Source organism: Heptranchias perlo, chromosome 8 (genome assembly GCF_035084215.1).
Source record: "Heptranchias perlo isolate sHepPer1 chromosome 8, sHepPer1.hap1, whole genome shotgun sequence".
Lineage (NCBI taxonomy): Eukaryota > Metazoa > Chordata > Chondrichthyes > Hexanchiformes > Hexanchidae > Heptranchias > Heptranchias perlo.
The window spans coordinates 53,522,371-53,543,622 of NC_090332.1; the positions used below are offsets into that span (position 1 = coordinate 53,522,371).

At 42.5% G+C, this 21,252-nt stretch overlaps 1 protein-coding gene across 10 annotated transcripts in view; it reads left to right on the forward strand.

Annotated features, from left to right (window-relative positions):
- zdhhc14 (zinc finger DHHC-type palmitoyltransferase 14) overlaps positions 1-21,252 on the forward strand; it is a 632,056-nt gene that overhangs the window by 500,541 nt on the left and 110,263 nt on the right. For 9 of the 10 annotated variants that reach the window (XR_010963685.1, XM_067989121.1, XM_067989120.1 and 6 more), the window contains 4 exons: positions 1,084-1,188; positions 6,050-6,254; positions 8,293-8,440; positions 9,994-10,078. Coding sequence is in view for 9 of the 10 variants with exons in the window: in XM_067989121.1 (XP_067845222.1) it covers positions 1,084-1,188; positions 6,050-6,254; positions 8,293-8,440; positions 9,994-10,078 (543 nt within the window). In the remaining variant the exon portion in view is untranslated. The remainder of the gene's footprint in view (positions 1-1,083; positions 1,189-6,049; positions 6,255-8,292; positions 8,441-9,993; positions 10,079-21,252) is intronic. The other variant, XM_067989123.1, reaches the window with a different exon arrangement.

The following is a 21,252-nucleotide window of genomic DNA, read 5'->3' on the forward strand; positions in this document are numbered from 1 at the left end:
GTTTTTCTAAGTGCTATGCACCAAATACAGTCGGGAGGGAAGCAAGTGGTCTGCATCCAGGCATCATCCAATGTTCCTTTCTGCAGTCTGTTGAGAAGTATCACAAGCCTGTTTATCTGTTCTCATTCTATTTCTCTTCCCCACCCCCCCACCCTCATTTGGCCTGCTCTCGACACATCCCCATAGCAGGCTTGAAATCAGCAGAGTGGAACTTTGAACCTGCAAGACTGATGCCACAAGTTGATATGCCAGTTCACTGTCACTACCAGTTATCAAGATTATTATAATATGGAAAATAATCCAGCATTTAAACGAATTTGGTAATTATCCAAATGTTGAAATCTCTGGCTCAGAGGACAAATGTTGAAATCTTTGGTTCAGTCACCGCTGGCTGACTGTCATCATTTAGCAGCTTTAACAAGTTACTTTTTTGTTTAGCTATAACTTTCTTGTTTTAAAAGCCCTATAATTTTAGGCAAGATTTAAATGCAGGTTTTTTGTCAGTATATTCAGAAATGGTTATGAAGCTGAGGGTTTCTTTCACAGTATTTTCATTAACATAACACATGTCACAAATGCTATCTCTTATGAATCTATGATGCAAATGAGAGCACACCCATTGGCTGATTTATAGATTCTATGAAATAATATTGTCACAGATGTGAAAAATAAAAATCTTAATTTGTTAAGAGGGGCAGTGTGTTGGAGCCCCAACATGCTGTGCCAATGAACAGGAGAATCCAAATTCAAGATGGGAGAAGGTCATCTCCCTACAGCCAGCTTGGGTGGCTTATGAGACAGGGAAACTAGGGGAAATACATGTTAAAATGTCATTCTCTTCATTAAGAAAAAGTTTACCAAACTTGACAAAGCCTATCCTTGCTGTAAAATATGCATGACACTGTTCACATGAGTTGGTGTGGTTAGGGTTTGCTTTGCAAAAGGTGTTTGCAATTATTTAAAGTATTTCAGAAGATACAGGAAAAAACAAAGGACCAGACCATGTAAGACAATTTGCATTTGTTTTGAGGGGCATTTTATCCCATGTTTCTGGAAAAAAAGCATTTTTCTTTTACTTCTCAGATGATTTCAGAAAGTGGAGGTAATACTGTACCCTTGTGGCCTGGTGGAACAGCACAGAGTACGGCAACTAACTTTGCAGCCTTTGATCCCTTCTCATCAACTCAGGTAGGCTGTAGTGGTAGTACAGCATTTGGAAGTTCATTCACCTCAAACAGTAACAGTCAGGTACTGCATATCTATCATTGAATAACATGCCAATACTAACTTCAAAAAGTTAAAGCTCTTTGTGGTTTACTCTGAAATAGGTTGATGAATTAACAGACAAAGAGACTTTGTAAGGAAACTGTCCTGAATATAATTCTCATATTTTTGAGACAGTCCTGTAGTGCAGCATAAATAGGGGACTAGCATTTGATGAGTGTAGAAATAGATTTGTGCAGAGTGACTTCACGTGCTTCAGGAAAAAGAACTCCAGATTGAATAGGCATAGTGGTCATAAAAGCAGCCAATCCTGGGATTTTTGAAGACAGATTGGAAAGACTGGCTGTTTTCTTATGGTACTTTTACAATGCAAGAATGTAGCCAAGAGCAGACTCCCCATTCTCCCTTTGTTGGCTACATGACAACCTCAAAAAAATGTATTATACAGGAGAGTCCAAAGACCTGCTCACAGCTGAAATAATATAATGGGGAGGCACCAACACATGGCATGGCGATCACTATCTCTAGACAGGGGAGAGTGTCATGTGGCATGGTGATCGCTATCCCTAGACAGGGATAAATTTAATCTAAATTTGGCTTCCTGAGCCTTTGCTATGATCTTGCAGGCGGGCCTGGGAGGCATCGTTTACAGGCAGGTGTGTGAGATTGCAATATCGATCTTAGTCCAATATCATTTTTGTTATGAATTCCTAAGAAATATGTGAAGGGACCTGGGCCCCTGATGAAGCTCCAAATAGTGTAATGGGGAAAGGGGGGGTTGGAGTTGCTGTGTAGTAAGTGCTAAATGGAAAAATAATAGATATCCACTTCAAATGCTGCAGAAGAAAATGGAAAAGAAGCAGAATTTAGTAGCAGGATAACTTGTTGCCAACAGGCCCATTAGATTGTGTGGACTTGCAGGTTATTTGTCACTATAGTGGAGTCACCAGCTACAGGAAAGGAAGCTGCTTATTTCCTGACTGTTATGATAACGGCCAAAGAATTTATCACAGAGGTTTTACATTGAAATACCGGTGTTTTATTATTCATACTGCAAAGACTATTTCAAAGAATCCACTGGTATCCACATTAAACTCCCAGAAACGTAATACATAGTTACACCTTGGACTGCAGAAAATTATAGGCTTCAGCTGCTTTTTATTCCTCTCTTTCCCCTCCGTTTTCTCTCCTGTAGGCAGTCACTCATGTTACGATACTGATACCCTCTGATACTTCGACCAAGTGGCTGTTCTTCATGTGTGATGATGAATTTTGGTAGGTTATTCAACACTAAGGGTAGCAGCATGACAGCCAAGTCCAATCCTGTTTTTACCTGACATCGACTAACTCTTCCCATTTAACCTACTGTTAAAGAGTCACTGGATAGCAATTCAGGAGTGGGAATCCTGGATCATTTTATTCCCTGCCCCTTGGGTTAGAGCCAATTTTAGCACCCCTACTGACTCCTGGCAATGATTGGGTAACAGCACAGACTGATTGAACTTGACCTTCCTACTCTGTGTGATTTTTTTTATCACAAGGGGCCAACTGAGCTATTGGGGAAGTTATCCTTCCCTTTTTCTTTAAACATCCTTCCTAGCTTGGGTTCTATTTATTGCCTTCAGAAATGAAATTTTGTGAACATTTTCAGCAATGTCAACAAAGTCATGAACATTAAAGTGTAGAGTGAGGGCAGAAAGAATATTGCGTAGTGAATAATCCACATGCTTATGATAATGTTCGTAACATGATCTAGCTGTGATGTTTCAAAAGAAAAGCCAGCTGTTAAGTAGTCTCATCTGTAACTTGAAGGAAAATGGAAGCTTTCATTGAGCTGATGGAATATTCCCAGCAGTAATGATCCAAGCAATCCTACTTTCTTGTATATGATGAACATTCTCAACACATTTCTCATAATATCAAACCCTTTGTGTCTATTAATTTATGACACAAGTCCTTTTTCATTTTTCAATTTATGTGGCTGAGAGGATGCATTTGCAAAGTGTGAATTCTAGACCAAAGTCTGGATATTTCTGGGAAATTGGCCATATAGAAAAACAATTTAGTTGTTTTGTAAAGCAACATATTGGGTAAATAATTAAGACAAAATACAAAAGTCAATTCTGCAGAAGACATATCTAGTTGGAACTTCCTTGTGTTCTCTCACTAGTTGGAATTTGGATCTGTCTTTAGGGTGGATACATCAGTAATAGTCAATTACCATCATATAGTTTTAAAAATTTTTAGTCATTAACTTAGTCTTTGCCATATCTGAGTTAGCAGATGCCACTAATCAGATTAGAAAAAGCTGGCTGAATGTGAGCCAGTCTACAAAAAACTATATTTCAGTTGTCAATATCACAATTTATAATCACCGAATGCCGAGTTCTATATATATTTTTATCCCTAGTCTATAATTTGTACCCAAATCACTCTAAGTTTGAAAGATGATTGAGGTGAATATATTTACTCAACACTTTGACACAACAAAATAGATCAAGACATTTGTAAATGTGCTATCAACAGCTAAAAAGATCAGTTGGAGTACTTTTTTTATTTTTCAATAGCTAGATGTCAAGAGAAATTATTGTCACCCTATCCCACCCATCGGTCATAATCTGATCATAATTTATGTTGAAATGAAGATGGTCTGACACAAAGAAAATAAGTTTGTGTGTTTTTTATTCCCTATGAAGGTGACTCATTTATCCCTGAAAGATCAGAGGCAAAAAATGCCTTATATTTGCCACAAAAGATGGAAGTGGCCAAAAGTGAATCACCATTTTAAAAAATGTGTTGACTTATGCACTGTTAAGTGAGACAATTAAAATATGAAATTACTAAGTTTATCTAACAGGTTTTCTTCATTAATATGCAGTTTATTTTTAGATCAAGAAGCTGGGCAAAATGGCTCCCAAATGGCAGCAATCCAGACAGATGTTCTTGCATACTACTAAGTGTTAATCTTTAATCAGCTCTTAAAACTGATAGGCAACAATTCCCAGCCTCTAATCAGAGATTTCAGTCAGCTATCCTAATACCTAACCAGTATCTTAGCAAAAGGTCCTGTGACAACCAAGTGGGGAGTTCATAGAATATCAAAGGATTAAAGCAGTTTCCATATTCGGTGGTTACTGTGAAATGTATGAAAAATATAAATTAGGGCAATATAAAAATCAATCATAGTATTAACCATGAAAGAGTTTATTACATTTGCACATCAAAAAAATTAACCATACTTTCCTGAGTTAATTCACTCTTATACCCATTGTGTCTCTGACATTGTTTGCCATTCTTTAGAATGCAAACCATTCCATTTGTAAATGTATAATTCTTAGTATTATGCATAAGTGTCATTCTTCATTTTCTCATTCTAAGTGGAACTGGCTTCCCATTTTAAAATATATAATCTTATGGAGAAAGATGAGAGTAACTGCCAATCTCTGCACTCCAATGAGCCAACACTAACAAGTATAGTTAATGGACATTAATATATTTTTTAATCCCTTTAGTTTACCCAATAATTCTTTGCCCATCTCCTTTCTTGAAAGCAGTGACCCATGGTGGAATCATTCCATGGGTGTTGTCAGCTCCACCAGTAAATTGTCCAAATTGCTCTCTGAAAAACAAAATGTAATTAATGCTTGAACAAAATCACTGCAACGTGGCTTTGAAACTTGCAATTTCTGAGATTGCAGAGAAATAGTGTGTTAATTATGGATAATTAGAATTAATCCATAATGTATTCAATTTGGTACCTAGGTTGTGCATTCCTTTTTTGGATGGCACCTTGATAGGATTTCCCATTATTAAGTGAGCAGCGATTAGCTTACACATCATGCCAGCAGCTGTACAACTACTAGATGGAGCTTCAAAAGCTCCAGTTCCCAATACCTAAAGCATAATTATTCATACAAGTTCAGAGCCTTCACAGTACCAGGATATTGCCACCCTCCCTATCATCCTCCCTCCTAGATAACAATAAGTTTGGAACAACTACTCACTGTTTTCTTTTACCCTTGCTACAGTTTTCCCCTTTTCTATGTTTAAAGTTAATGTTTACATTTTTTTTAGCATTAATTATCCATCATAAAATTTTTGCAAGTTGGGCATTCAGCTCTCTCCCTCCCTTCATTCTACCTGTTAGGCTCTTACTATTTATTTTTATTTTTCATCCAAGGCCCCCTCCAAGCTCTGGTTGCCTTGGGAGAAGATATTTCTGTGCATTAATTCTGTTCAAAACCTGTTTTTGGAATGCACGTTAGTTTGCTTTTTCTTGACTTTTCATGAACAATGCCACAGGAGATCCACTAGTTTATCGTTATAAAGGAAAAATCGGCATTTCACTAGACAGTGAATGTAGTAAGCTATTTGACTGTAGGGATACATCACGCCCATGGCCACTCCTGTCCTCCTCCAATGTTTACACAAGTTCACTGCAGCATGCATCGTTGGAAGGGACTTAGTAGTATGGGGGAGTGAAGAGAAGCTTAGGGACACAGGGGCCAGTAGTAGTATCTTGTTACTGTATGGTTGTGATTAACTTAGTAGAGTTTGGGATTAGACCTCAAACTTTTCTGTTGTTTGCTGTTCAGCATTACACCATACAGTGCATTTACCCATTGACTCATTTAGGAAACATCTTTTTAAATATTGAGATGATTTTATTACCTGCAGCAAATAATGACAAGCATGATGGCTTTCTGCTTTATACTGGAAAGTCATTAATCAGTGCAAGCAGCAAATCTTCTGACACAGTATGTTTGATGAATTAATTACATTTTTTTAATTCAGTAATTTTATGTGGCTTGTATTAATTAAACAGACAAACATCGCAGATGACCCCTGGTCCAACTGGAACACTAGTTCAGCTGGGAACTGGAGCACTAATAATGCAGGTAACAGTGCAAATGCCTGGAATGCAGTAAACTGGCCGACAAACACAGAGAGTTCAAATACACAGAAAAATAGCACTGCAGACAATTGGGACACGACTGGCTATGGTCATCCACAGGCCTACCAGGGTCCAGGTTAGTGACAGTAAACTTATAAGTACAGTTCTCTAATGTTCAGACATACACATCATAAGGTATTTTAGTGAGATTTCTGAGGACTTGCTGCTACATTACTCTGTCTGTCTGTATATTATTGTGTTATGTTTGTGCTTGAGACCGATGATAACTTTGATACAGAGATGAAACGTATATGAGTATTGCCTGAAAGTAATGACCTGCAAGGTGACAGGTGGGGAGGGAGATGAATAAATGAAGGAAGGGGGAAGCATATGTTGCAGTTTCATATTTCGCTCAATCAATGAAAACAACTGCTCTAATAAAATTCTGCACCGTTTGATGTCTAGTGATATGTTGCTTACGTAGCTAGAATGACGATGGCTGTTTAATAAGTGAGTTTTTTTTAATATTGAATTGTTAACATTAAACATGTTTGGCTGTTGCTTTGTAGTAGAACTCAAGTACACCATGGAAGTAGACAATTGCTCAGCCTGTGTTGCACTCCAATCACCACATGAGAGGCTACCGCAGTTAACCAGCCTCACTAGCTAACTGACGTGGCTCACTTTGAACTTGTTTTAATCCAGCATCTCCACACATACTTTAGAAGTACTCCTCTGATTCAGACTTTTTCCTTTTGAAAAATAGAGAATTGAACTGTTATAAACTGCACTGATCTATTTCCTGTTAAAGTTCCCTCCCAGTTCATACACCTTTGTACACTGTCCAGTGCTACAATTAAACCTAGAATGGAGTATACAGCAGTGTTTTCTGTTGGTTCTTTTTCTTTACAGGATTACTAGCTCCTGCCTAAGCCTGTTTTTGTCGTGTCTTTTGTCTCTGACTAATTTCCTGATTGAATATCAGGTATTTCAGTAGAAGTTCATAACTTTTTTAAAAACCAAATGACCATGATAAATGATGAATTTGTGACTTGTTATTTAAAATGGGTTTTTAAATTTATATTCATTATTTCCCTTGGGCAGTCACATGATAAAAAGTAATCACAGTCACTACCAAAGTATTGGTGAAATACTGTCTTGAATTTCTGCTTTGACCATACATGCTTTTCTTATAGTTCACTGAATATCATGTCTCTCTTGCAATCTAAATTTGCATGTTTTAGCAACCTTTTCAGTTTTTAATCAAAATATTCAAATAGTGCAATGAATTGTTCTTAACTGATGCAGAAGCATTGACAGAATGGCAGAAGTCTGGAGCTTAGCTAATGCTGATGTGATGGGAACAGTGGAGAGGAACACTGCTCTTTTGGGATATCCTAGATAGTAGCTGTTCTGTCTAATATCTAATCCTTCCAGGAGTACCAACTTTTAGTGCTGGATGAAGAGAGAGAGTTTGTAGCTTTAATGGTCTGCTTGAGTTGAGCATTGTCAATAGACCAGAAGGTACTTTTGAGAGTGGGCCCAAAGTTTGGTCCTCTGATTAGGCCATCCAGAGTGCAGATCTAATCAACTAATTTGATCACTTTGTCAAGTTTTTAGTCTGAAGCATCTCTGCTATAATTGCAACCATTAGAGGCTTTTTGTTTTCACTACCTTTCAGAAGTTTGAACAGATCTCTCAAAGTGTTGTCTGACTCTAAGCCATCTGTAACGGAGAAGATTTTTATTTTTTGGCAGTTAATGCATGTTTGGAACCAGTCATAAATGACATAAAGTTAGAAGATAGCGAATAAGATCGGTCAGCGAGATCAGAGATTGAGAGAATCCTAACTTCTAAAATTTAAAAATCCAAACCTTTGAAAACATGAAGTAGCACCGTCTAATTTAACGCTTCTCAAAGCTTTGTTGTAACATTTGAAGATAATTTTGTTTGTAATTCCAATAGTTTTTGGACCCAAGAAATATGCAAGAAAAACCTAATCAATCTGCCTGCTCTTTGGTGCTCTTATGAGCTACTTGAACACTCTTAAGCAAGATTATGCACATTTCCTGTATTCTTAAAATTGCTGTTCTGTATAAAATTGCATTTGTAGGCAAGCTTTGGGTATATAACTCATGTTTCTTCACATTCATATTGGATTTGCTATTCTGTAGGTACTGCAGATGATGATGAATGGGACGATGATTGGGATGAGACCAAACCATCTCCAAATATTCTTCCTCGCACAGAGTCTGAGTCAGCGGAGACAAGTTTGGCTCGTGGAGCTCCTCGCAACAGTTCAGTGAAAATGTCACTCAATAGGTAACAGAAATAAGTGGGGCAGATGTATGCTTCATGTTCTTGTTGCAAAGAGAGAGAAAAATAAATTTCCTTCATAAAATGGAGTCGTCGAAGTAATATATGTGGCAAAACAGATGCTTGATATTAAAAACTTCTCAAGCTTTTGGCTTTGTAGTGTGTGTATGTGTAACCTTGTGAGTCTATATGTAATATATTAGCAAATTACTTCAAATTATTAAGAGGGTGAAATTCCTTTTTTTGAAATCAATTAACCTGCTAATGGAATCACCAAGATGTGGCTTTGAAAATTACAATTTCATTAGTGGCTATTTAACTGTGGGGGGGGAAAAAGCAGGCATTGTCGCATTTTTTGGTTAAAAGGTATTTTACCCCATAAAACCTGATATATTGTAAGAAAACATATTTTTATCAAGAAAATTATCTAAATGCTGTGTTTTGTGATGGTAAGATATTCTGAATTTATAATAAAGTGTAGGAACACAGGAACAGGAGTAGGCCATTTATCCCTTTGAGCCTGCTCTGCCATTCAATTATTTCCTGGGTGATCTGTATCAACTCCATTTACCCGCCTTGGTTCCATATCCCTTAATACCCTTGCCTATCAATCTCGGATGTGAAATTTTCAATTGACCCAACTCCGGCAGTTTTGGGGGGAGAGAGTTCCAGACTTCCACTACCCTTTGCGTGACACAGACCACCCCTAAACGGCCTAGCTCTAATTTTATGGTAATACCCCCTTGTTCTGGACTCCCCCACCAGAGGAAATAGTTTCTCTATCACATCCTTTAATCATCTTAAACACCTTTAATTAGATCACCACTTAAATTTCTGTACTCGAGGGACTACAAGCCGTGTCTATGCAACCCTCTAAGCACCATTATCATTCTGGTGAATCTGCACTGCATCCCCTCTATGGCCAATATATCCTTCCTGAGGTCTGGTGCCCAGAACTGAACGCAGTACTCTAGATGCGATCTATCCAGAGCGCTGTATAACTGTAGCTTAACTTCCACCCCTTTGTATTTCAGCCCCCTTTTTAAATGAAGGCTAACAATCCATTAGCCTTTTAAATTATTTTTTTTACCTGTCCATTAGTTTTTAGTGATTTCTGGACATGGACCCCTAAATTTCTCTGCTCCTCCACAGTTCCTAGCTTCTCACCATTTAGAAAATTGGTAGAGCTATCCATTTAGTCCCACTCCGCTGCTCTTTCCCCATAGCCCTGTATAGTATTGTAGAGAATGAATGAATGACCAGATCATTTTTTGGTGATTTTGGTTGAGGGAGGAATATTGGCCAGGAGATTAGGAGAAATTCCTGCTTTTCTTTGAATAGTTTACTTTCAAGCTGGTGATACACCTTTTTAAGATTAGAAATATTTTGTAATATGTTAACGAAAAAGAATGTAGTGTTTGGTCTCATTACCTTGTACATTCCAACTGTGTATAAAAATCAATGACGAGAAAATGTGTAAAGCTACACATTGGTTTTGTTGTGATTAATTGGGAGGTCTTGTATCTGCATTTTCCAGATTCATATTTCTTTTTTTGTAGATTTCCGACCTTTTCCAAACATGGGCCCGAAGTTTACCTACTTTCAAAGCAGCCATTAAAAACTACTGAGAAGATTACAATCTATGTAAGTTACACAGGTAATTGGGTAGGCAAAGTTATTCCTTGGGACAACTTATAGAAATCTCGTTTGGTAGGCTAAGAATACAGTTAAAATAATCGAAGCATATTTTCTGTACATTGAAGATTTCAAAATCTTCAAAGTGGAAGGTCAACTTGCTGATGCTTAGAAAGGAATTTGAGAAGCTGGAGCTGTCAGGAGATGGTATATGTTAAACCATTTTGCTGGTCCAACATTTCTAAGGCAATATGAAGCTGAACCTTTATCTTTTGTAGCCTATGCTTTACTAGTACCTACACAAAATAAAAATTTCACATTTTCCTGACATAAATCCAGATTCAGTAACCAAATCTGGATCATGTTTATTTTTGAAGGATAGAAGAAAGTAATGTTTGATCAACTGACTTATTTATCTTGAATCCACCACATACAAACCATCAAGTGCAGGGTGCAGAAGAGATTTACTAGAATGATTCCAGGGATGAGGGACTTTACATGGATAGACTGAAGAAGCTGGGGTTGTTCTCCTTGGAACAGAGATGGTTGGAAGGAGATTTGATAGAGTTTTTCAAAATCATGACGTGTCTAGACAGAGTAGATAGAGAGAAACTGTTCCTATTGGCGGAAGGGTCAAGGACCAGAGGACATAGATTTAAGGTGATTGGCAAAAGAACCAAAGGTGACATGAGGAAAAGTTAGGATCTGGAATGCACTGCCCGAGGGGGTGGTGTAGGCAGATTCAATCATGGCCTTCAAAAGGGAACTGGGATAAGCACTTGAAAGGAAAATATTTGCAGGGCTACGGGGAAAGGGCGGGGGAGTAGGACGAGCTGGATTGCTCTTGCATAGAGCCGGCGTGGACTCAATGGGCCGAATGGCCTCCTTCCGTGCTATAACCTTTCTATGATTCTTTCTAAGTCAAGTTTCCCATACTATATGACACTAAATCATGACCACTCCCTCAACCTTGCCATGTCACGTGTCCTCTCTATTCCCATTGCTTCACTCACAGACAAGGCCATCTCTGATCACTTCCTTGTATCCTTCATCACTCACATCCCCTTTCCAACTTCACTTCCTTCTGCGTCCACCCCTGGAAAAATCTCTCCTCCAAGTGACTTACAATGACACTTTCAAACTCTCAATTGTGTAGCCTTTGGGCCTCTGTTCACTACGATACTTCCTCAGCTATCGATCTACGCAATCACACCTTCACCTCCATCTTTGATGCCCTTGTCACCAATAAAACCGTTACTCCCTTCCACCCTGGTCATTCTGTAAAATGCACAATATGATTTTATTCTTTAATTTGGGGAAGTACCTTGTTATCCCCATACCATCCAAATTTTATATTTAACTTAGTTGGCTCTTTGTCCTAGTAAGAATCTCCAGACATAAACCATGGCTTTATAAAGAAAAGGAGTAGTTATATACCAGAAAAATAGGGCACTAGAATTAAACAATATCTTCAGTTCATGCACAATTTAGAATTACTTTAACAACAATAAAAAGAAAATATTCTGACTCCAAAAGGCATACACTTATTAGAAAACAAAAGCCAATCCTATACTAACCAATACATACCCCTAAAGAGAAAAATTCTACTTGTACAGTCAAGCAACCAAGGTCAAAATGGTGAGTCACAGTAGAAAACTAAATCAAGGATTTACACAAATGCCAATAAAAGTGGTAATCCAGCAGACTGGGAGAAATATAGAAAACAACAAATGGACACAAAGAAAATATTAAGAGCTGCAAAAAGGGAATACCATAAAAAGCTTTGTGCCGTTAGACTGGAAAATTCCTAATGCCACTCCATTATTTAAGAAGGATGGGAGAGAGAAATCAGGTAACTGCAGGCTTGTCAGTTTAATATCAGTTCTGGGGAAGATACTGGAATCTATCATCAGGATAGAGTGTCTGAGCACTTGAACAAATATGAGCTGATCAGAGGAAGCTCTGTTAAAGGTAAGTCATGTCTGACTAATGTACTTGAATTTTTTGAGGAGGTCACTAATAAGGTTGACAAAGGAGTGTCCATGGATGTTATCCATATGGACTTCCAGAAGGCGTCCGATAAGTTTCCACACAAAGGATTATTGGCAAAAATGAGAGCGCTTGGAATTGAAGGTAGCCTTTTGACTTGGGTTGGAAATTGGTTGGGAGGTAGGAGACGGAGAGTGGGGATAAAGGGTATGTACTCTGATTGGCAGGATGTAACAAGTGGTGGTCCCCAGGGATCTGTTCTGGGGCCTCAACGTTTCACCATATTTAGTAATGACCTTGATGAAGGAATAGAGAGTTGTATATCCAAGTTTACAGATTACACTAAATTAGGAGGGACAGTAAGTGGTGCAGATGAGAGCAGGAAGTTGCAAAGGGACATAGTCAGATTATGTGAGTGGGTAAAACTATGGCAGATGGAGTTTAATGTGGGGAAGTGTGGAGTCATCCACTTTATACCCAAGAAAAATAAATCGGAGTATTTTCTAAATGGTGAGAAATTAGGAACTGTAGAGGAGCAAAGAAATTTTGGAGTCAAAGTACACAAATCATTAAAAGCTAGTAGACAAGTACAAAATCAATCATAAAGGCTAATGGAATGTAGGTCTTTATTTCAAGGGAGCTGGGTTACAAAGTTACAAAGTTTTGGGCAGTGCATCTCAGGAAGAATATATTGGCCTTGGAGGGGGTGCAATGCAGATTCACCAGAATGATACCGGAGCTTAGAGGGTTAAATTATGAAGACGGATTGCATTCCCTTAAGAAGAGAAGATTGAGGGGTGATCTGATCGAGGTGTTTAAAATGTTAAAAGGATTTGATAGGGATCAAGAACAAGGGGACGTAATCTTAAATTAGAGCTAGGCCATTTAGGAGGGAAATCAGGAAGCATGGGTCCTGAATTTGCTGGGTAAATAACGGCGAGTTTAATGCGCACGCCGTTATTTGTGAGTAAATCATCCAGCAATTTGTGGCGAGGAAGAGATACCTCGTGAGTTGCGAATCGCCACAAATTGCTGGACAATTTGCACTGCTCCGCCGTTAGCCTCTCAAACGGCAGCTTGTCGTCAACCTCCCCGTGAGTTTTAAGAAATTGCTGTATTTGCACAGTAGATACGAATTAAACTCACCACAGAAAGTTAGGGCTGGTTTTTAACAGCATAAGGACTCTTTTAATGACAAGGTTTATGTTCCTGCAATGCCATTCAACTTCTCTGGCCGAGAAAGGGAACAATTGAAACTCTGAAGTCTCATTCCTGCAGGCAGTAACTTGTTCTTAAGAGATTTTTAAAATTTAAAATTTTCTAATTTTAAAATTATTTATCTTACTTATCCTCTGATTCTTTTTTTCTCCCTCTCAATCCAATCTTTCTTTCCCTCTCTTTATTTCTCTTTCTGTACCTAATTTGATTCTTAATTCACTCTTTTTCCTTCTCCGTTGTTCCTCTGTTTCTTTCTCTATCCTTAAATCTCATTGGTTAAGGAGATAGACCGTTGATTCTGTCACTCACAACGGTCAATGGGGCATTTGGGACCTTGATCAACTCACACGTCCAGCAATTTGTGGCACAATAAATTTTCCAGCTGAAGGTTGAGGGAAAAAGTCTGACAGGGCACGCCTTGAGACGCTGGGCCATCGTTTCAAACAAAGGGTAGTGGAAATCTAGAATTCTTTCCCCCAAAAGGCTATGGATACTGGCCCATTTGGAACTTTCAAGACTGAAATCGATATATTTTTGTTAGGTAAGGGTGTCAAGGGATGTGGAGTTATGGCGAGTAAATGGAGTTGAGGTACAGATCAGCTATGAGGGCCTAAGTGGCCTACTCCTGTTCCTATGTTCCTAACCCCTTAAACAAAAGTTTAGCATATACTTGTGGTTGGCTCAGGCTTTGAGGCTTGCTGACACCCTCTAGATATCTCGATGCCCACAGGTAGTGGTGTAGCACGTGGTCTCTTCTCAGGATCAGGGCAGCTGTGCAGGAAGTAATCTGGAAGAAGCAGCGAGGGAGCTACCGCCACACGCTCGTTTTTAAAGTCCCCTTTTTTGGAATCACACCCATGGGTTGGTTGCTTGCTAACTATAGGCTTCTTCAAATACAACTCTAGATTTGTTTGATACTTCCTTTTTTTGGTGTCTTTAACGTAGCCAAGTTATGTAGGTCTTCAGCCAGTCCAGAGCCAGGTTATGCAGGTTCCTATGATGATCTGTTCTTCTTTCGTATTAACCATGAGATGTAACGCAACAACCCTTTTTGCTTCAGCCTATTTTACCTTTTTAAACAAAACTTTCATTTATTATATGCATTTTTACTACAGTTGCCCCTCTTGGGATGCAAAGGTGAAATGGTCTACCTTTGCATTCCAGACCTAACAAGTTAACATTAGTGGATAAAGGTGGTGAAGGGAAAGTTACAATCAACATGGGATGCCTTCCACAAACGTCAAACATTAAAACTATGTTAATGATCACAATGCTAGGTAACAGTTCATTCCTTGATCCGGTAACTTGAAAACTTTTGCGAGGATGATGGGGTTTGAGTTATTTATATGCACGCATTAAAAATTTTAATCTCCTTTGGGCTTCTTGAGTTTCATGTGGTAGGCCACAGGTGATACTTTATCTGAAATGATATGTGGACCATTCCAGCTTGGTAGGAATTTCTTCACTTTTGCATTTTTTTTACTATAATTGAAATAGAATACTTTTTCTTCAATCTCATATTCTGTTGCCATTGACTTTTTGTCATAGTATGCTTTCATGCCTTTAACACTTTTGTCCAGGTTTTTCCTGGCAAAAGCAAATGTATCTTGAAGGTGTTGTCTTAAATTTGTTACATGCTGAGAGGCAGTTGTAGCACTTGCTAAATTTATATCATAATTCTTGTACAGCAGATGTTGAGGTTGAATCATTTCTCTTCCCGAGTCATTTCTCTTCCTGAGTCATCGGCCCCGATTTTCGGATGGTGGAGCGGGTGCGATGGGGGCGGGGGGGCTCCTAAAATTGTAGAAATCCGGAGCGGACGCTGTGCCTGGCGAGGCTGGTGATGTTGCTCGTCCTCGGATGAAGTGGTGAATGCAGCCATGGTGCCCCCCATCCTGACAGTGTGAGTTTGAGGGGGTACACAAAGTAGGTAAATATGTTTGCACAGCAGAGTTTTGGTGGCAAGTAAGAATTTTGAGTGGAAACACAAAAGTCTTGCAGCCAAAACTTTGTCTGCTGCAATAAATGAGGTTTTCCCCCCAGCTGTCAAATAATCACAGCTGCATTCACCACTTCATCCGAGGACGAGCAACATCACCAGCGTCGTCAGGCACGGCGTCCACCTCCACCACGTGGAACTCCACAACACAGTGCTGCACCACAGGCACGGAGGGCAACAACAGAGAGAGCGACGTCGCAGGAGGCACTACCCTCGCAACAGGGTCTACAGACTAAGGCTCAGCTTCCTGGAGCTCTCTGAGAAGCAGTGCATATGGAGGCTCAGAGTCAGTCGCCAGGTAGTTGCAGACATCTGCAGCCTCCTTCATGCTGAGCTGCTCCCGGCTGAGCCAAGCAGCATCTCCTTACCTGGCGCTGTCAAAGTCACAACTGCCCTCAACTTCTTCGCCTCCGGATCATTCCAGGGTGCCACCGGGGACATCGCCGGGGTCTCAGTCGTCTGCACACAAGTGCATAAGGCAGGTCACCGACGCCTTGTTTTGCAGGGCCTCACACGACGTCAACTTCCCCGTAGACGACCTCAGCCAAACGGAGAGGGCAGTGGGATTCCATGCTGTGGCTGGCTTCCCATGGGTGCAGGGTGTAATTGATTGCACCCATATAACAATACAAGCACCTCCACACGAGCCAGGACAGTTCTTCAACAGGAAGGGCTATCACTACATTAATACTCAGCTCGTTTATGACCATTGCAAGAGCACGACATGGCGTGGACACGATGGGCTGAATGGTCTCCTTCCCTGCCGTAAATTTTCTATGATTCTAAGAGATTCCTTCACGTGTGCGCCAGATACCCTGACAGCTGCCACGATTCCTTCATCCTCTGGGAGTCCAACATCCTGCCCCTGTTCCACGCACTGAACACCCGCGAGGGCTGGCTTCTCAGGGACAAAGGATACCCCCTGCACATGTGGCTCATGACACCTCTGTGGAACCCCACCATCGAGCAACCGGGTCGATATAACGACAGCTACATCGCTTCCAGGTCTACAATTGAGCATGCTATAGGGCTGCTCAAGATGGCACAACAGAGAGGGGTGCTGCTTGAGGAGGCCCCATCCACATCTGCCACCCACATTGAGAAGGAGGAGCAACCCACGGGCAGAACAGTGGCTCACCTGGCTGCTCGTGAGGCCAGGGAGTCACTGATATGTGAACAGTTCTCCTAACATCAGACAGTGTGAAGACTCCAGTCCTCACCATCTGGATAGAGCTGCACCAACACCAGCAGCCACCCCCCCCTCCCCTGCACAAAGCAGTCCTGCAATTACACACATGCCCACTGTAGAGTGACCCAATGGGTGGCATCAAGTGTGGGCTTTCATGGTGAACATCATGAAAGGGTCTTATTACAGAAGCCAGTCAAGAATAGCCAAGACGTGGCAGTAGTGGTGACAATAATAATATTTAATGTGCGTTTAACAAAAATCAAATATAAATAAAAAATATGACCAACCGTCAAACACGCTTGTGCATCCCCTTTGTACTAACAAAACCTTTGCCTTTCGCTTCCGACTACTTCGAGGTAGTGCATCCCCTGTGGCTGCAGCAGAAATAGTGGCAGGTTGCTCTTGTTCATGCCCTGACCAATTAGATGCTTTGGGCCTATGCCCTCTGGGTTTCGGTGCCCGTGAGGGCCCCTCCAAAGACTTCTCCACCTGCACCTGTGCAGGGGCAGATTCCGCCACTTGGAGAAGAGGCAGCATTGCGGGTACTGGTTAAGAGGGGGGCAACGGGTGAGACGTGGGAACATAGGAACAGGAGTAGGCCATTCAGCCCCTCGTGCCTGCTCCGCCATTTGATAAGATCATGGCTGATCTGTGATCTAGCTCCATATACCTGCCTTTGGCCCATATCCCTTAATACCTTTGGTTGCTAAAAAGCTACCTATCTCAGATTTAAAGTTAGCAATTGAGCTAGTGTCAATTGCCGTTTGTGGAAGAGAGTTCCAAACTTCTGCCACCCTTTATGTGTAGAAATGTTTTCTAATCTCACTCCTGAGAGGTCTGGCTCTAATTTTTAGACTGTGCCCCCAACTCCTAGAATCCCCAACCAGCGGAAATAGTTTCTCTCTATCCACCCTATCCGTTCCCCTTAATATCTTATAAACTTTAATCAGATCACCCCTTAACCTTCGAAACTCTAGAGATTACAACCCCAATTTGTGTAATCTCTCCTTGTAACTTAATCCTTGATGTCCGGGTATCATTCTAGTAAACCTACGCTGCACTCCCTCCAAGGCCAATATGTCCTTCCGAAGGTGCGGTGCCCAGAACTGCTCACAATACTCCAGGTGCATTGAGTGGCTCCCCACTTCCATGTCCCGTTTCGCCATCATCCCTCCTCTGGGCCAGGCCCACACCACTCCTACCAATCTGCTAGACAACAGTTTGTAGGACATGTGTGAAGCCTTGTAAGGCCAGTGCTTGAGTATCTGCCTGCGTCTTTAAGGCGGCAGAATGTTGTTCACCCTGAGACTGAACTGCCGTTGTCAGGGCCTGAATGGACTCATTTGTGAGCCGTGCTTGAAGCTCCATGGAGGCTAGCCTTCTCTCCATCGCAGTAATTCCTGCACTTACCCGTCACACTATCTCAGAGATGCCCTCACGTCCCTGTGACAGTATCTCAGAGATTCCCTCCTGTACCTGTGCCACCATTCCACTCATGCAGGATTTGGACTCCTCCCTCCACTGCATGGTTGTGGAGAGTGCGCATGGCACCTGTTCCAGCACCTCGCAAATGTGCTGCAGCCTTTTCATGAAGGCCCCCAGGGTTCAGCATCTGTGTCCAGCTGAGAAGAGCCTGGAGAAGAGTGCTCCTACCGATGTGGACTCTCCACAGCTGCCCCTGCCACCAGTGTCTGCTCATGCTCACGTGTGTGGTAACCACCATGTGTGACCCCATCTAACTGCGGACGGGGACATTTTTTTTTTCATTCGTTCATGGGATGTGGGCGTTGCTGGCGAGGCCGGCATTTTTGCCCATCCCTAATTGCCCTTGAGAAGGTGGTGGTGAGCCGCCTTCTTGAACCGCTGCAGTCTGTGTGGTGAAGGTTCTCCCACAGTGCTGTTAGGGAGGGAGTTCTAGGATTTTGACCCAGCGACGATGAAGGAACGGCGATATATTTCCAAGTCGGGATGGTGTGTGACTTGGAGGGGAACATGCAGGCGGTGTTGTTCCCATGTGCCTGCTGCTCATGTCCTTCTAGGTACTAGAGGTCGAGGGTTTGGGAGGTGCTGTCGAAGAAGCCTTGGCGAGTTGCTGCAGTGCATCGGGTGGATGGTACACACTGCAGCCACAGTGCGCCGGTGGTGAATGGAGTGAATGTTTAGGGTGGTGGAAGAGGTGCCAATCAAGTGGGCTGCTTTGTCCTGGATGGTGTCAAGCTTCTTGAGTGTTGTTGGAGCTGCACTCATCCAGGCAAGTGGAGAGTACTCCATCACACTCCGAACTTGTGCCTTGTAGATGGTGGAAAGGCTTTGGGGAGTCAGGAGGTGAGACACTCGCTGCAGAATACCCAGCCTCTGACCTGCTCTTGTAGCCACAGTATTTATATGGCTGGTCCAGTTAGGTTTCTGGTCAGTGGTGACCCCCAGGATGTTGATGGTGGGGGATTCGGCGATGGTAATGTCGTTGAATGTCAAGGGGAGGTGGTTAGACTCTCTCTTGTTGGAGATGGTCATTGCCCGGCACTTGTCTGGCGTGAATGTTACTTGCCACTTATGAGCCCAAGCCTGGATGTTGTCTAGGTCTTGCTGCGTGCGGGCTCGGACTGCTTCATTATTTGAGGGGTTATGAATGGAACTGAACACTGTGCAATCATCACCGAACATCCCCATTTCTGACCTTGTGATGGAGGAAAGGTCATTGATGAAGCAGCTGAAGATGTTTGGGCCTAGAACACTGCCTGAGGAACTCCTGCAGCAATGTCCTGGGGCTGAGATGATTGGCCTCCAACAACCACTACCATCTTCCTTTGTGCTAGGTATGACTCCAGCCACTGGAGAGTTTTCCCCCTGATTCCCATTGACTTCAATTTTACCAGGGCTCCTTGGTGCCACACTCGGTCAAATGCTGCCCTGATGTCAAAGGCAGTCACTCTCACCTCACCTCTGGAATTCAGCTCTTTTGTCCATGTTTGGACCAAGGCTGTAATGAGGTCTGGCGCTGAGTGGTCCTGACGGAACCCAAACTGAGCATCGATGAGCAGGTTATTGGTGAGTAAGTGCCGCTTGATAGCACTGTCGACGACACCTTCCATCACTGGATTGGATTTGTCCTGCTTTTTGTGGACAGGACATACCTGGGCAATTTTCCACATTGTCCGGTAGATGCCAGTGTTGTAGCTGTACTGGAACAACTTGGCTCGAGGTGCAGCTAGTTCTGGAGCACAAGACTTCAGCACAACAGCCGGGATGTTGTCGGGGCCCATAGCCTTTGCTGTATCCAGTGCACTCAGCCGTTTCTTGATATCACGTGGAGTGAATTGAATTGGCTGAAGACTGGCTTCTCTGATGGTGGGGATATCAGGAGGAGGCCGAGATGGATCATCCACTCGGCACTTCTGGCTGAAGATGGTTGCAAATGCTTCAGCCTTGTCTTTTGCACTCACGTGCTGGACTCCACCATCATTGAGGATGGGGATGTTGACAGAGCCTCCTCCTCCCGTTAGTTGTTTAATTGTCCACCACCATTCACGACTGGATGTGGCAGGACTGCAGAGCTTTGATCTGATCCGTTGGTTGTGGAATTGCTTAGCTCTGTCCATAGCATGTTGCTTCTGCTGTTTAGCATGCATGTAGTCCTGAGTTGTAGCTTCACCTGGTTGGCACCTCATTTTTAGGTACACCTGGTGCTGCTCCTGGCATGCTCTTCCACACTCCTCATTGAACCAGGGTTGATCCCCTGGCTTGTTGGTAATGGTCGAGTGAGGAATGTTCCGGGCCATGAGGTTACAGGTTGTGCTGGAATACAATTCTGCTGCTGCTGATGGCCCACAGCGCCTCATGGATGCCCAGTTTTGAGCTGCTAGATCGGTTCTGAATCTATCCCATTTAGCACGGTGGTAGTGCCACACAACACGTTGGATGGTGTCCTCAGTGTGAAGACGGGACTTCGTCTCCACGAGGACTGTGTGGTGGTCACTCCTACCAATACTGTCATGGACAGATGCATTTGCGACAGGTAGGTTGGTGAGGACGAGGTCAAGTAGGTTTTTCCCTCGTGTTGGTTCGCTCACCACCTGCCGCAGGCCCAGTCTGGCAGCTATGTCCTTCAGGACTCGGCCAGCTCGGTCAGTCGTGGTGCTACCGAGCCACTCTTGGTGATGGACATTGAAGTCCCCCACCCAGAGTACATTCTGTGCCCTTGCTACCCTCTGTGCTTCCTCCAAGTGGTGCTCAACATGGAGGAGGACTGATTCATCAGTTGAGGGAGGGTGGTAGGTGGTAATCAGCAGGAGGTTTCCTTGCCCATGTTTGACCTGATGCCATGAGATTTCATGGGGTCCAGAGTCAATGTTGAGGACTCCCAGGGCCACTCCCTCCTGACTGTATACCACTGTACCACCACCTCTGGTGAGTCTGTCCTGCCGGTGGGACAGGACATACCCAGGGATGGTGATGGAAGAGTCTGGGATGTTGGCTGAAAGGTATGATTCTGATACATACTGAGGTGGATCTGCGCTGGTGGATGGCTCGCTTTGATGTGACGGTGCACCCTCAGAGGCCGGCAGGTCCTCTGAGGAATCGCCCTCCGCCATCACAGCGGTCGCTGAAGGCCCTGTAGGAGAACAGAAGGCAATGATGACAGATGTTGAGGTGCTGAAGTTGGCAAGGCATGTTAACATCAATTGATATTGTGTGTGCTGAATGTTGAAGTTCTATCACCAGATGTTTGTCGGGTGCCAGTCGGACAGGCACTCGAGGGTGCGGCTCAGCTCCAGCGCCTCCTGCTCT